Genomic DNA, 16,956 nt, shown 5'->3' with positions numbered 1-16,956 from the left:
TCCTCCCCAACGAAGGGGACAATTTGTGCTTGCTACCAAAAGGCCAGCTCTCCTCGCCATCTTCGGGCAATGCGTTCCTGCTGTTGTGGAAAGAACATCAGAATCGCCCTGTTGGAATCGTTCCTTTAGAACTGTTCCTTGAAAAGGGTATTATGGGCATAAGAGGAGAGCCCTGCCAGGCCGGGCAAAAGGTCCAGCATTCTTCTTGCCACAGTGGCCATTCAGATGCACCCAGGAAGCCCCCGAGGAGGGTGGGAAGGCCATCGCCCTCCCCTGGTGCCTGCCCTCCCTGCAAAAAACCGGTAGTTGGAGTCAGTGTTCCCTGTAACCCCGATTCCTAGATAGTGCTGACTCCAACCCCTTTCATCTTCAGCTGCAGTGGCCTTTGGCTGGCAGTGATGGGAGTTGTAGTCAACCCCATCTGGGAATCTCTGCTACAGGTCACACTGCTCAGAGGGCGGTTCTGCCAATAAATATAGGGGCTCCACAGCACCCTTGTGACTAAGAGCTAGTGACAGGTCTTTCTCTTTCCTCCTTCCTGAATTATTTATTTCATCCTCCCTTTCAAGCCGTCTCAGCCAGAGCCCATCACCCGGTCTTGTGGCAGTGAGTTCCATAAGCTAATCGTGTGTCCTGCACAGCTCTTCCGATTTACTTGTCCTGAGTCTTCTGCTACTAAGTTATTGGGAAATCCATTGACCAAAGTCATTTGCGGGATGGAAATATACACTGCCAGTTGCCCCCCCACCCAAGTCCTCATAGTGAGAGGCCAGTGGTACAGGTCTTTTAGCCCAGCTTCCTGTTTCCAACAGTGGACACCCAGAGACCTCTGGGAAGATCATGGGCAACTGGCATTGTCTATTTCCATCCCGCAAATGACTTTGGTCAGTGGATTTCCCAATAACTGCCCCCAATCTTTTAGCTGGAATAGAAGACCACATTTTAAAACCTTGATTTAACCAGGAAATAGACCCGAGTTGCTCTTTTACCAGATTTGGGTATTAAAATGATATTGGTTTCTTGCCAAATTTTTCGGGCATGTTCCCTGCTCATTGCAAGCATTTATAGTCGGAAGGAGTGGCTCCAAAAAGTCAAATCTGAATTTCTTGGGGGGGGGGGATTCTTTTAAGTTTTGACCATTTGTCTTGGCTCCTCCAAGGAAATGGACGCTTCTGTGAAGGCCACACCCGGGTGTCAATTCCTCACGGTGTGAATTCATGCCCGTTTAGCTTTCACGAGCAAAGAGCTGATCTCCTCCCGAGCGAAAGAATTTCTGAAATTCTGCAGCAAGCTTTTTGTCACCTCTTCCAGCAACTGTATTTACTGTGTGGGGCTCGCTTAACTTCTCATTGGTGGGGCTCATTTATAACTTGTGTTGTTGCAGCAGATGCAAGTGGGAAGACGGCAAAGGACCAGTCCCTGGTGAGTTGGCCCATTACACCTCCACCCCACCCAGCAGCCACCAGTAATTTCTGTTGCCCTCACAAGTCTCCAGCTATCACTGAGGTTGGTTTTTCCTCTTCCCCCACGTTATGCTCACAACAACCCTGCGAGGTAGTCAAGTGTGAGGTTGGGGTCAGATCCCGCACTTGTTACCATACATGCTATTCTGCCTTTGTAGCACTGTTTGGGCTGAGAAAGAGAGTTTGAGAGAGAGAGTTTGGGCTGAGAAAGAGAGGAGGAGAGAGACTAGCCCAAGGTCACCCAGTGTCTTTCACGGAGGAGCCAGGATTTGAACGCGGCTCTCCCTAATCCTCTGATGATCCTCTGTCTTCGTCATGAACCCCACCGCCCATTGTGATCATTAGGAGAGGTCCGTCTGCATTTGCCACTGGCTCGTCTGGTGGCTACTCAGGGACGGGCCTTCTCCGTTGCTGCCCCCAGGCTTTGGAACGCGCACCCTGCTGAAATAAGAGCCTCCCCATCTCTGACAACTTTTAAAAAGTCTTTAAAGATGCACCTGTTCACCCAGGCTTTTAACGGATACTGTTTTGATTGTTTTTAATGTTGTTTTAGAATATTGTTTAAAAATTTTTAAATTGTCATATTTTAAATTTCTTGTTTTTGGTTTTTAACTAATGTTTTAATGTTGTTTTTATTTTGTTGTAAACTGCCCAGAGACATAGGTTTTGGGCGGTATAAAAATATGTAAAATAAATAAAAATAATAAAAATGGGCACTCAAGCCAAGGCTCTCCAGCTGTTGTTGGACTACAATTCCCATCACCCCACTGCACTAAATGGCAGCAGGGGGTGATGGGCACTGTAGTCCAGCAGCGGCTGGAGAGCCTCGGCTTGGCTGCCCCTGCTCTAAGCACTACACCGGGGTAGGCAACCTTGCCTCTCCAGCTGCTGTTGGACTACAGCTCCCATAATTCCCAGTCGCAATAAATTGTGGCTGCGGATGATGGTCGTTCAGCAACAGCTGGAGAGGCAAGGTTGCCAGCATCTGCACTAGACCCTGGTGGATAAATACTCCCTCCACTACCTGGTCTACCCACTGCTTTTCCACCACCTGTCTTCTAGTGGCAAATGTGGTGTAATGGTTAGAGCCTTGGACCAAGACCTGGGAGGCCCACGTTCAAATCCCTGATCAGCCATGAAACTCACTGGGTGACTCTGGGCCAGTCCCTTCTCTCTCGGCCTAGCCTACCTCACAGGGTTGTTGTGAGGATAAACACAACAACCCTGTGAGGTCCCAACCATGGGCTGGCCGGTCCCAACCATGGGCTGGTTCAAGGAAAAATGGGATATAAATGTAAAGATGAAATAGATAAATAAAATCAAGTGTGAGTTTGGGGTCAGATCCTGCACTTGTTACCATACATGCTATTCTGCCTTTGTAGCACCGTTGCAAAGATGCTTAAGAGCATCTCACAGACTTGAAGAGGCCCGCATCAGCTGTTTCTGACCAGGCATCTTGAGGGCCCCCTTAATTAAGGGGTCTGACTCCAGTGTTCCTTCTAAGAGCGTTTCCCAGAGGTTGTGGACTACAACTCCCAGAATCCCCAGCTGCAGTGGCTTTTGCTCAGGGAGTTGTAGTCCACAACCTCTGGGCAACGCTCTTAGGGGGAACTCTGTTTGATTCCCACCTTCCCTAGCTCAAGCCGTGGGAGCGAAATTATGTCCTCCCACAAAAGGGGAAAAGAGCTCTTGGATATGTCTCTCCCCCGCCCTTTTATCTGTAGCTCCGCGAAGCCATGGCTGCCATGAGGAAGTCGGCCCAAGACGTGCAGAAGTTCATGGACGCCGTGAACAGGAAGTCAAGCAGTCAGGACTCGCAGCGAGGTAAAGGGCTTGGGAGGCCTCTTCTTAAGCGTCCCGAAAATTGGATTCAACCCCAGGATAGAGCCGCGGGGGAACGTTGTGCTGGGAGCAACTTGGGATAATGAGGAGGGCTTCTCGTCATTAGGTTCGCTGTCGTGCGGTTTAGGTATGTAGTGCTTTATGAAGTATGATAAGACAGGTCCCTGCCCCAGGGGGCTTACAGTCAAGAAATCAACACCAGGGAGGAAGTACAGGAAATGGAAGAAGACGGAGGCAAGGTTGGACAGGGCTTGTGGGTGCCGTGCTGGAGAAATGAATGGCTTCACCCCCTGCTAACTGAGCAAAGAGGCACCTTTTAAAAGTGCCGATTCTCTTTATTTAGCAGGGGGAGAGCGACTGGCCGTCTCCATCCCCAGCACAGCATCCCTCCAGTGGCTGTGGGCTGGTGTGCCTACCTTAGGAGTTTTGGGGTGGGGTTTTTTTTTAAGATTGTGAGTTTATTTATATCTATGTAAACTGCTTTGGGAACCTTTATTGAAAAGCCATGTAGAAATATTTGTCATATAGTGGTGGTTTGCTAAAACCGCTTTAGAGACCAGCTTCTGAGATGTTGCTTCATCGAGTTTCTATTACAGGATCCCAGCAAATGAGCCCCGGGTGCGAACTCACCCACGATGGCGACCTTTCAGTCGGCGATCGTGTCCTGGGCAAGAAGCGGACCAAGACGTGGCACAAGGGGACGCTAATCGCCATTCAGACGGCCGGTGAGTGTGATGCCTGCCGTTCTCTGGTTTAATTGCCATTCTGATCCCTGTGAATGTACTACCATAAGAGGCACCATTGGTGCATCTAGCTCAGTATTGTCTACACTGACTGGCAGCAGCTCTCCAAGGTTTCAGGCAGGAATCTCTCCCAGCCCTACCAGGCGATGCTACAAGAGATGCATGCAAAGCTCCATCTCCTAGGAAGCTGCTGACCACCGAGTCAGACCCTTGGTCCCTCTCATTCAGTATTGCCTGCACTGACAGGCAGCCGCTCTCCCAAGTTTTCAGGCTCGGTGATCTTCCCCTGCCCTATCTGGAGATGCCGCCAGGAATTGAACCTCGGGCGTTCTGCAGGCAACGCAAATGCTCGACCACTGAGCTGTGGCGGTCGGATAAGAAGATAGATTGGTCTGTCTTGTATCCACCTCGCTTCAAACCCCAAGCGCCCCTCTGGATTAGTCCCAGTTGATGCCAAGGATTCTGGGAACTGGCATCCAGCAGTTGGAGAGCCTTAGGTTTGCCACCTTTGATCCAGCCACAAACATTCTCACAGAACTACGGCTCCCAGAATTCTTTGGGGGCAACAGGGCAACCTGATGCAGATTCCTCCTGTGTGGATTCTTTGCCGTGAATGCCTCTCTTCTTCCAGGTGGGGATACTGACTGATCGTAGCTTTTTCTCTCCCCCTCTGCCTCGCTTGCGCTCAGGTGCGGGGAAGAAATACAAAGTGAAGTTTGACAATAAAGGGAAAAGCTTGCTGTCCGGGAACCACATTGCTTACGACGACCATCCGGCAGCCGACAAGCTGCATGTCGGGAGCCGGGTCGTGGCCAAGTACAAGGACGGGAACCAGGTGTGGCTGTACGCCGGCATCGTGGCCGAGACGCCCAACATCAAGAACAAAATGAGGTGAGGAGCAGGTGCCGCCCCTGGAGGGTGTAGGAATCGCCCTGCCAGGGTGGATTTGATTTAGATCACCATTTAGATCACCATTTAGATCACAAATCGGTAAGACTAGATTTAAATCATGGTTTTTTTACATAAAGACTCATTCATGGCATATATACAGCCTCATGCTACATAATTAAAAACGAATCCTTATTTCATGATGAATACTTTTGGACTCTAATGTATCTTAAATAGAAAACTATCTTTAGATAGATTTTTTTCGTCAAAGAATTTTCTTTTTTAAAATCCATTTTTTAAAAAAAGTCTGCCTTATACTGAGTCAGACCCTTGGTCCATCAGCCCCAGTATTGTCTGCACTGACTGGCAGCAGCTCTCCGGAGTTCGGGATGCCTTTCCCAGCCTGGCCTGGAGATGCTGCCAGGGATTGAACATGGGACTTTCTGCGTGCCAAGCAGAGGCTCCACCCCTAGGGCTACGGCCCCATCCCGGAGGAAAGCGGCTGACCCCTGTTGGAAGCTGGATGCTGCGCTTGGGAGACTCTTGGTTTGACCCAGCAAGGCTCTAAGCCAGCAAAGTTAGGCGTGGAACTTCCATTTACAGAGGCAGTGTACCTCTGAGTACTGTGTGCTAGGAGATGGACAAACGAGGAGGGCTGTGCAAAGCAGGATGTGGGACCACCAGGACTCCTCTAAGAACTTTCCTATGGGGCCAAGCAAGGAGTTGAGTTGGAGGCAGGAGCAAGAGGGAGGCAAAAGATGGCTTATGGGCAGGGAGGATTGAAGCCATCCCTTCCCCTCTCAAGACTCCCATCATCTCCCTTGTGAAATTGACTGGGCCTTTACCGAGCATAGGATAAGCCTAGGTGTGAAATGAAACCGGCTTCATAGCACAGCTTGTCCCTCCTTTTTTTGTACTTGCTAACTGAGCAAAGAGGCACCTTTTTAAAAAGGTGGCGATTCTCTTGTATTTAGCAGGGGGAGAGCAACTGGCCCTCTCCATCCCCAGCACAGCATCCCTGCAGTGGCTGTCTGGTGTTTCTTTTTCAGACAGGGAGCCATTCTGTGCAAACCGCTTTCGGCACTTTTGCTGAAAAGTGGTATAATCAGTATTGGCCGTACTCATTTTGTCTGTCTCTCACCTTTTGTCCCCAACCGCCAGCTTCCTACACAGAAGCCTGAAGGCGGGGTGGGGGACCCCAACGCCATCCCTTTTGCTCACCATCTTGTTTCAAAATTCCAACTTGGGCTCCAGACGCCCCCCTCTTGCGTCCCCAGACCACATCCGACACCTCACCTTAGAAAGATGACAGAATAGAATAGACTTTATTACGATCATAGACCAGAGGTTCAGCTGGCTCTGTTTTGACCTCCCAGGTTCCTCATCTTCTTTGACGACGGCTACGCCTCCTATGTGGTCCAGCCCGAACTCTATCTGATCTGCCGGCCGCGTGAGTCTTTTCTCTGGCTGCCCGCGGCGGCGGGGGGAGATGGGTCCCAGTGTCCGCCGCCTCCATCAAGCTTTCCTGTCCCAGAAGATGCATTTTCCTGGCAGGGAGGGAAACGTAGGGAGAAAATGAATAGCCCACCTCCATCAAGTAGATTGCACCCTCTGATTATTTAAATTGTGAACTACTTTAAAAGAGGCTGTTAAGATGCCTACATCTGGCTCTTAGCCAGGGAGGAGTTCGGAGAAACAGCTGCTAAAGCAGCAAAGTCATGGAAATGGAGGAGTTACAGAGGGAGCCTTCCTAACGCCGATTCAAAGCAGGTGTGAGCTAGCCGCTCCTTCTCCTGAGTAGACCCATTGAGTAGGGAGGCCCTGGACATCCAAGCAAGCACTTGGCCTCTGGTGTCAGTATTTGGCCATTACCTGACCACAGATAGGTGAAACTGCGGGTGCTGGATTAACGGGCTTCCCCTGTATTGAATAATAAAGGAGCGCTATCAAGGATGTTACTTGTGGGAGCCAGCGTGGTGTAGTGGTTAGAGTGCTGGACTAGGACCGGGGAGACCCAAGTTCAAATCCCCACTCAGCCATGAGACTTGCTGGGTGACTCTGGGCCAGTCACTTCTCTCTCAGCCTAGCCTACTTCACAGGGTTGTTGTGAAAGAGAAACTCAAGTATGTAGTACACCGCTCTGGGCTCCTTGGAGGAAGAGTGGGAAACAAATAAATACTTGGAGAACTGGACATCTATACTGATATTAAGTGATCCACGTGAAAGACAGCATTTCTCAGAACGGTTCGCTGTTGTGGATCATTCATTTGTGTCTGGTTCTATCATTGTTTCGTTACGTTCCATAGTTCTATATAATATAACTATAGTAGCAGACTCCGCACAGAACATCTGTGCGGTATTTGGGGCCGGTGTTTCCTGCCCAGGCTGGTCCTCCCCCCCCCCCCCCGCCGCCGCCCCACTCGTGGTTTCTGGCCGGCTTTAAAGCCAGCCCATTCCCTCCTGGGCCGTCTCCTCTTCCTGGCAGCCTAGCCACCTCCTCACCCCTCCACCATCATGGCCGAGGCTGTGGTCTCCCCATCCTGTCCGGGCCCGCCACTTCCCTCATGTGGCTCCTTCCCAATCAGGCCCCAATTTCTCCATCCTTGCTCCTGTCTTTGCCGGGAACTCTCGCAGAGTTCCGCCCTGAAGTCTCGCATCCCCACAGTAGGGATGTGCAAACTGGTTCGAATTCGAACCGAACCAGCCATCAGGTTCGGGCTGCAGGTTCGAATTCGAACCGGTTCGGATTGTTTCTGAGGTATTCTGAGTGTGGATTCTATGATAGCAAATGAGATTTTCAATGAGACACCATGAATCCACTCTAATATGCTATCATAGAATCCACACTCAGAATACCTCAGAAACAACAGAACCCTGTATGCCATGGGTTAGAAACCCATGGGGGTGGTTGGCACCCTATGTGCACTACACCACCACTCGCTCTGGGCCACCCCACCCCCAGAGTGTCCGATTGCTTTGGGGTTTGGGTGACAGGTACCCCTGGGTGCCAGCTACCATCCTACCAATTTTGGGGGTTCCAAACCAGTTCGAATCCGAACCGAACCAGGGGGTGGTTCGAACAAAACCTAAACCGAACCACCCCCTCCTGGTTTGGACCCGGTTTGAATCCGAACCGAACCTGGCGAACCGGTTTTGTGCACATCCCTACCCCACAGTGGGCGGCTAAGAGAAATAATTATATCTATATACTATATATGGGTGGTTATTTCATACACTGTTGTGCCTATGGTTATATTAAATAGTGCCGTTTTGGGTGGATCTTCTGCCATGAGTTGAGGTATATAAAATAAACACCATTTCCCTTTTTGCTGGGGGCAGTCGAGAAAACCTGGGAGGACATCGAGGACATCTCGTGCCGGGACTTCATCGAGGAGTACGTCACGGCCTACCCCAACCGCCCGATGGTGCTCCTGAAGAGCGGCCAGCTGATCAAGACGGAGTGGGAGGGCACCTGGTGGAAGTCCCGCGTGGAGGAAGTGGACGGGAGCTTGGTGAAAATCCTTTTCCTGGTAGGAACGGCTCAGGTATTTCTCTCGGTTCACCTTCCTCTAGTTGGGATTGCCTTGGTGCACACAATGGGCTGCACAGCTCCTCCACCAGTGGGGGGTCTGTGCTACAGAGATACGTTGCCTTCCCTTCCCACCAAATAGATGGGGGGGAAACCCTACCGGGATAGCCCCCATGGCCCTCTCCAACCCCTTCACAGCAGCATCCCTCCCGTGGCTGTTGCTGGTGTCTGTCTCGTATTTGGTTTTTTTAGCTTGTGAGCCCTTTGGGGACAGGGAGCATTTTAATTGATTTGCTAGCTGGACTGGCACAGAGCATCTGCACGCTAGTTCTCCCTCTCCCCCCCCCCCCCCCGAGACCTCAGACCCTCCTCCCTCCTCCCCACAGTTTGTTTTGTTTTTTGTTTTGTTTTTACATTTTATATCCTGCTCTTCCTCCAAGGAGCCCAGAGCGGTGTACTCCATACTTAGGTTTCTCCTCACAACAACCCTGTGAAGTAGGTGAGGCTGAGGGAGAAGTGACTGGCCTGGAGTCACCCAGCTAGTTTTATGGCTGAGTGGGGATTTGAACTCGGGTCTCCCCGGTCCCAGTCCAGCACTCTAACCACTACACCAGCCCCTTACGGGCTCCACGTCGTCCTGGCCCGCCAAGCCCAGGGCCCCCTCCCTCGACGTTAACCCCCAGCCCAGCCCTCCCAGCTCCTGCTCCGCCTGGGACTTCAAACTCTCACGAGATGTGCCATGTCCCACCTACGCCTTTCATTTTATAGATGTCTATTTATATTCTATTTACACCTGTGTGAAACGGCTTTGGGGACTTTGGTTGAAAAGCGGGCTACTAATATTCATTGTATTCGGACTGGAATCCCTGGTTCCTTTAGATTCCTTAAAAAATAAAAAATAAAAAATCATCTTCTGGGGGTTGAAGTGAGACAGCTGCAGCAAGGGGTGATGGGAGCAGCAAACTCTAGGGTTCCCCGTGACAAGGTCCTCCTAGATGTGACTGGTCTCCTGCTCTCTTCTGCTTAATCTTGGCTATGACGTGGCCGCCCCCCCTCTGCCTGGCAGGATGACAAACGCTGCGAGTGGATCTACCGGGGTTCCACCCGCCTGGAACCCATGTTCAGCATGAAGACTTCGACAGCCTCCACCCAGGAAAAGAAGCAAGGAGGGCAGATGAGGACCCGTCCTAACGTCGGTATGTTCATCGGCGTCTTGGTAGCGTGACTGAGCTGCAAGGGGGCTGTGAGTTGTGGGTGGGGGAGAGCCCAGAGGAACATAGGAAGCTGCCATATACTGAGTCAGACCCTTGGTCTATCTAGCTCCGTATTGTCTTCACAGACTGGCAGCGGCTTCTCCAAGGTTGCAGGCAGGAGTCTCTCTCTCAGCCCTGTCTTGGAGATGCTGCCAGGGAGGGAACTTGGGACCTTCTGCTCTTCCCAGAGCGGCTCCATCCCCTGAGGGGAAGATCTTGCAGTGCTCACACATCAAGTCTCCCATTCAGATGCAACCAGGGCAGACCCTGCTTAGCTATGGAGACAAGTCATGCTTGCTACCACCAGGCCAGCTCTCCTCTGGGCACAGCAGTGTCCCCAGATGTTGTTGACGACAACTCCCAGAATCCCCCAGCAAAAGCCATTGCAGCTGGGGATTCTGGGAATTGTGGTCAACGTCTGGGAATCCCTGTGAGAGGGAACACTGGAGCACAGCAAGGACTGGGGCCTCCACACACCTCGCTCGGTACCGCCCAGGCAGAAGCGGGTCTGTGTCATCTGGCTTGTTTCTCTCCCTCCAGGGGCCGTGCGGAGCAAAGGGCCAGTGGTCCAGTACACCCACGACTTAACGGGGACCGGCCCGCAGTTCAAGCCCATGGAGCAGCCCCCGGTGCCCATCGTGATGTCCCAGCCCATGTCTCCCCCAGAGTTTGTCGAAGTGGAGTAAGTCCTTCAGGCGCGGGTGGGCAGATGGCTCCTCTTCCGGGGCCGTGGGGAGGGCTGCCTTTCTGGCTGCTGCTAGCTCTTTATTCAAGGAAGTCCATCGCATGAGTTATGGGTTATTACCAGAGATTAGTTACATAGGAAGCGGCCATCTACTGAGTCAGACCCTTGGTCCATCTAGCTCAGGATCGTCGACCAGGGATTCTCAACATTGCGTCCCCAGATGTTTTGGGACTTCAACTCCCATGATCCCCAGCCCCAGTGGCCTTTGGTTGGGGATTATGGGGGTTGAAGTCCAATAACATCTGGAGACCCAATGTTGAGAATTCCTGGTCTACACAGACTGGCGGCGGCTTCTCCAAGGTTGCAGGCAGGAGTCTCTCTCCGCCCTATCTTGGAGATGCTGCCAAGGAGGGAACTTGGAACCTTCTGCTCTTCCCAGAGCGGCTCCAACCCCTAAGGGAATATTTTACAGTGCTCACACATCAAGTCTCCCATTCATATGCAACCAGGGCTTAGCTAAGGGGGCAAGTCATGCTTGCTATCACAAGACCAGCTCTCCTCTCCTTGGACTGAGGAGCAAGCTCTGAGGACAGGGCTTTGCATTTAATTTAAATTTAATTATAATTTATAAACTGCCCAACTCTTAGATTTCAAGGCAAATTAAGTTGTGCATGCAACTTTAAAACAATTAAATAAAACTCAATAAAAACAATTTTGAAATCATAAAAGTTTAACAAAAAAAAATTTTAAAGTAGTCTTAGCAAAAGGCCTGAGAAAAAAGGTGTGTCTTAAGTGATATATATATTTTTAAAAGGCAGCCAAAGAATGGAGAAGTTCTTATATTAACAGGAGCACATTCCAAAGCCCTGGGGCAGCCACAGAGAAGGCCCCGTCCTTGGGCTAGTAGGCAGGGATTGGCTCCTTGCAGTCAGCTGAGTAGCAGGCAGGCTGGTACTACAGCCTAGATGATGCCCTTGAGCCACAGAGCTCAGTTTGCCAGGGCTGCGTTGGAAACAGAGTGCAGGAGAACCTCGGTTGCCATTTTTAATCTTCTCCATAAGGGGCATCACAGCAGTTCTGCACAAAAAATAGCTTTGGGTATCCCCCTTCCCCCCCCCCCCCACTTTTCTTTTAACCGTCCCCATTTCTTGTCCTGCAGTAGTCCTGAGAGCCAGCTTGCTCAGGCCCGGAAGCAACAAGTGGCCAAGAAGAGCACGTCGTTCCTGCGCCCTGGTTCGGTGGAATCGGGACCACCCTCCCCGACTTCCCCTGTCTTGAATGAAGTCCCTCTTGTTGGGCGAACGGCAGTGACCCCACAGTTCCGGTAAGGGCCAGCGATTGGCAAGCGGAATGTGGATGCGGGCTTCCTTCTAGTCCAGGGGTAAGAAACCTTTGGCACTCTGGCTCCCATTATCCCCAGTCACCCAGTGTTGGCTGGGGATGATGGGAGTTGTAGTTCAACAACAGCTGGGACTTCAAGGTTGCCTACTCTTCTTCTTCTTTTTTTAATCAAGATTTTATTGATGTCTATACAGAGAATACAAAAGGCAAGGGGGAAAATTGAATCAGAAAGATAGAAGACATCTCTAAGCTTCTATATACTGTGGTAAAATACAATTGAAAAAATACAGATTTACTGTCCGTAAGAATTGATCATGTAATAGCAATCAAATTTAGGACTGGTTAATGTATTCTTGCAGATATCAAACCGAGTTTCAACCAACAGACATTATATAATTACTTCAGTGCAGCTTTTCTTTAGTGAGTACATTCTAAAAAAGAGGCAGGGGGAGAGAAAAAGGAAAAGAGGGAATCTTTAAAATTATTATTTTAAAAAAGATTAACATAAAAAGATAAGATTGTGTATCATTAAAAAGGTGCGTAACCAAGATACTGCCTGAGACAGCCAGAAATCAACTACACTATAAACCAAAAAATGAAAAGGATGTTTTTGTCAATCAGTCAGTCCAGTAGTCAAAGCTGTCTATAAGTTCGAAAAAAGAGAAATCATACAGCTGAAACTTATTTTGAATCTAAAAACAAAAATATCCACCTTCTAAATCAGCGAGAGGGCAGATGCCAATAGGTTGGTGCCCATCTCTGTTTGATTCTGTTAGAGAGAAATTCAGTGGTAAACAGTATTAAACGCATATTCTTTGCCACTTGTAAACCAACCATGTGCTCAACTCCAAAATCTGGTACATGAACTAGATTGTCAACACAGTTAACCTGCAGAAATGTGTTACATTGTTCAGATTGTATTTCCTTATCCAGAACCATCTGGGTATAAGTCCCTAAATCAGTCTGAGACACCTCCTGATCTAAAGATATCTTTGCACTCAACTTACCTATTTGCAGAGAGATCTTATTAAGCTCCTCCACAGCTGTTTGAAAAAAATGGTTGTAAGACTTTGTTTTACAAGCTTAAAAATCCCTAACCACGAGTAGTCTTTTATAAAAGGTGGTTCTTTAAATAACCATCTGCAAGAGGGGCAAAAATTGAAATGGCCAGTCCTCATTCCCTACTTTGTTTGATCAAGATTTTTATCTCAGGGAATAAAAAGTTATGCTCATGTGTAGCCTTCAGGAAACTACCTTTTTAAAAAGTTCTTTGGATTAATATAAACGAAATGCCGGAAAGTAAAGATAATGTCAAATAGTCTATTACAGTAAAAGTAAAAGTCCAGACAACTCCATTAAAGTCTAGTACTTACCGATAAGAACAGCCTCAGACATTTAAAAAAGCTCTTTTGATTCTAACTTAAAAAGAGAAAATCAAATTGTCCGAGCTGGGACAGTAATGTCTTTCTCCGTTTGCTTTGTCTTCTTATAAACCAGTCTGTAGTTGTTGCTTTGAGTAACCAGCTTAAACTAGGAAGAAGCAGCTAGTACGTTTAGTCAAGGTCTGTTTGTTCTTCTTTTATAAGTATGCAGATTTTAACTCCCCCCTGCCACCTTGCCTTTGGAACACCAATGGAGATATTTCTTGAACATTTTACTACAATGAACAGTGGAGTAATGAGGCAATGATCAACATTTTACTACATTTTACTGCATCAACAATGATCAACATTTTATTATAACATTGATGCTTTTCTCGATGACTATTACTGATGGATTATAGAAGCCATCAACTGTCTTAACCAGGCTGTCTGATGATCTTGATGTCAAACTTTATTGATATTAACCCAACGGAACAGGATTGTGGATGCAGCTTTCAATCAGTAACTTTACTTCGGTTAATCGGAGAACGATTTTATTGGCAGACAAATGGTTTTACAATCTAAATGAAGGTTTTATAACTTTTGGGTAATGAGTCTTGCTTAAATCTCTGGATTGACTTAAGGTACTGCTTTGAGTAACCACAGAACAGAGAGAAATTCCTTCTCTTTCTCAATGATCGTCCATACGGTAACACTTGGATAATAATCAAATAACTTGACACCGACGTATAATCAGTCCTAGAGTAATTGGTGTCCTTCACTTGAGCGGCATATAATATTCCCTTAAAAACACTAAAAAACTTCGTGGTATGTTAATGAGAAGATATTCTCATACTGAAGGTTTTAAAGGGTCTTTAACTTTCAAATTTCCATGTCTGTAATCATCTAAAAAATGCACATAGCATGGAAATAAAATGTAAGCAAATGCTGGGTAAATAGCTTAGGTTCAACGTCTGAGATCTGAAATATGCATACATTAAAAATCTTGAAGTAAAATTCAAAGAGAAGAAAATAGAACAATGCAGTGCAACTCAGTCAGGAAAGAAAAGTTTAAATCTTGATTAATGTCTCAAAAAATGTCTCCCTCGGTGTTCTAAAAACCAAGAAGAGTTAAAAACTGCATACTTGTAAAAGAAAGACAAACAAACCTTGGCGAAGCTGACTAATTGCTTCTTCCTTGTTTAAGATGGTTACTCAAAGCAGTACCTTAAGTCAATCCAGAGATTTAAGCAAGACTCATTACCCAAAAAGTTATAAAACCTTCATTTAGATTGTAAAACCATTTGTCTGCCAATAAAATCGTTCTCCGATTAACTGAAGTAAAGTCACTGACTGAAAGCTGCATCCACAATCCTGTTCCGTTTGGTTAATATCAATAAAGTTTGACATCAAGATCATCAGACAGCCTGGTTAAGACACTTGATGGCTTCTATAATCCATCAGTAATAGTCATCGAGAAAAGCATCAATGTTATAATAAAATGTTGATCATTGTTGATCCAGTAAAATGTAGTAAAATGTTGATCGTTGCCTCATTACTCCACTGTTCATTGTAGTAAAATGTTCAAGAAATATCTCCATTGGTGTTCCAAAGGCAAGGGGGGGAAAAAGTTAAAATCTGCATACTTATACAAGAAGAACAAACAGACCTTGACTAAACGTACTAGCTGCTTCTTCCTAGTTTAAGCTGGTTACTCAAAGCAATGCCATAAACCAATCCAAAAAGTTGAACTCATTACCCCAAAATTGTAAATCCTTCATTTAAATTGTATAACCATTTGGTTGCAGATGAAATCATCTTCCAAAGACTAAAACTTCCATTCTTTTCCAGGCTACTAAAAGTTAGCTTCAAGCAGATCTTCAATCCCAGAAAATAAAGAAACAAATAGCCGAGCATTCTTGAGGCTTAGAGAACCAAAAAATAGAAGTAAAGGGAGAGAAATTTAAAAAAATAAAGAAGGGTGGCGTGGGTGGAGAGGCTGTTGCTAATAGGCAGGTGGAAATGCCTCCTTCTCTTTGGGTGGGGAATGGCAAAGTCTCCCCCGGGTTCGCCAGGCGTTCTTCAAGACACTTTGTGGTTATTTCTGTTTCAATTCTTCAAAACATTTCTCGCCTTGAGTCTACCATAGGCAGCTCCCGGGAGGACAAGCACCATTATTCCTCTGATGTCAACCCTTCCAGATTGAAATTAAGATCAACACGTCCAAGAGAGAAATGCAGCTGGAGGCCAACCCTCCAAGAAGCTGCTCTCACAACGCCTCCATCCATCCTCCCGCCTACTCTTGTTCTAATGTGTTGGGTTTAGAATAGAAGTGTTGTTATTTATTTAGTTATTGCATTTCTATACTGCTCCATGTACAATCTCTGGGCAGTTTACAAATTGAAGCCCAACAACAATTAATGCTATAAAACCAATTAACGTAACCATCGATAGAACTTCAGAACATCGTAAACTGAAAGCCTAATAAAACAGGTGCGTTTTCGAGAGTCACTTAGAAACAGCCAGAAGTGGGGAGGTTGTGATTTCATGGGGAGCCTGCTTTCTACTGAGTCGGACGATGGGTACATCTAGCTCAGTATTGTTTTCACAGACTGGCAACGGCTTCTCCAACGTGAGCCAGGCCTGTGCACATTTGGGAGCGCGTCCCAGAACGCAGCCCTAGAGAAGGCCCAGTTTGGGGGTCATCACCAAATGAGCCAGTGGTAACGGCAACCCAGTGATCTTAATAAGCGGCTGGGTTCGTGGAGAAGAAGGCACTCTCTTAAATGTGTTAACATGAGAAGTGAAGTGGGCGAGTGAGGAAGTGGTTTTTCAGGTTAAATTTCTCAGAGATTCCCCCCCACCCCCCCAGGAAAGTAACCTAATCAGAAGCAGCCCTTTGATTGAGTGGACTGCCATCTCTATCACCAGCAAACCCATGAGTCCCAACAGCAGTGTCTTCCGGCCTCTCTCAGTGGGGCGGGGAGAGAGCCTAGAAGCAGGACTGTCTCTCCAGCTGCTTAGGGACAGAAGGAGAAGTTCTCCCCTACCTCAAGACACACACCAGCATGCCCCTAACACCGTGCTTTTGTGCATGTTTTAAATAAGGTGCTTTCGGAGCCACTCCTGGCTGAGAAGCAGGGTATTGGTCAAGCCAATACGGAGCCTGTCCGGACGATCATGAACTGGCTAGGACAAGCCGTGCCCCAGGCGTGTGCTTGGAAAAACCTGGGTAGGAGGCAGTGAATGTGATAGCCTGTTAAGCCTCGGCTGGGTCGCACAGGCACAGCCTACCCAGTTTCCATCCCCAGCGTTGGAGGAACGAAGTAGGGGGAAAGGCCCATCCTACCCTGCTGATGTCTGTCAGGCATTCACATTCCCCAGTGGGTTGCGCAAAGAGGCCCCTTTCAAAGCGGTGATTCTCTTCTGTCTATCGATCTACTTATTTACTCGATTTCTATACCGCCCTTCCAAAAATAGCTCAGGGCGGTTTACACAGAGAAATAATAAATCAGATGGCTCCCTGTCCCCAAAGGGCTCGAAACCTAAAAGAAACACAAGACAGACACCAGCAGCAGCTACTGGAGGAATACTGTTCTGGGGGGTGGAGAGGGCCAGTGACTCTCCCCCTGCTAAATAAAGAGGATCACCACATTGAAAGGTGCCTCTTTGCCAAGTTAGCAGGGGTTAACACATTAATACATTAATTTTAATACTGTTTGCTCAGAGTTGACAGCTACGGGAATCCAATAATAATAATAATAATAATAATAATAATAAATTCATTTTCTATACCGGCCTTCCAAAAATGGCTCAGGGCAGTTTACAAAGAGAGATAACAAACAAATAAG

At 47.8% G+C, this 16,956-nt stretch overlaps 1 protein-coding gene across 4 annotated transcripts in view; it reads left to right on the top strand.

Annotated features, from left to right (window-relative positions):
* Positions 1–16,956, top strand: part of SETDB1 (SET domain bifurcated histone lysine methyltransferase 1) — a 36,553-nt gene that overhangs the window by 6,172 nt on the left and 13,425 nt on the right. For 2 of the 4 annotated variants that reach the window (XM_053278082.1, XM_053278084.1), the window contains exons 4-12: positions 1,385–1,422; positions 3,188–3,287; positions 3,902–4,030; positions 4,738–4,939; positions 6,313–6,386; positions 8,276–8,481; positions 9,532–9,661; positions 10,259–10,400; positions 11,563–11,727. In XM_053278082.1, the coding sequence (XP_053134057.1) occupies positions 1,385–1,422; positions 3,188–3,287; positions 3,902–4,030; positions 4,738–4,939; positions 6,313–6,386; positions 8,276–8,481; positions 9,532–9,661; positions 10,259–10,400; positions 11,563–11,727 (1,186 nt within the window). The remainder of the gene's footprint in view (positions 1–1,384; positions 1,423–3,187; positions 3,288–3,901; positions 4,031–4,737; positions 4,940–6,312; positions 6,387–8,275; positions 8,482–9,531; positions 9,662–10,258; positions 10,401–11,562; positions 11,728–16,956) is intronic. The other 2 variants (XM_053278085.1, XM_053278086.1) reach the window with 2 other exon arrangements.

Source organism: Hemicordylus capensis, chromosome 14 (genome assembly GCF_027244095.1).
Source record: "Hemicordylus capensis ecotype Gifberg chromosome 14, rHemCap1.1.pri, whole genome shotgun sequence".
NCBI classification, from domain to species: Eukaryota; Metazoa; Chordata; class Lepidosauria; order Squamata; family Cordylidae; genus Hemicordylus; species Hemicordylus capensis.
This window is presented reverse-complemented; position numbering and strand designations above follow the sequence as displayed.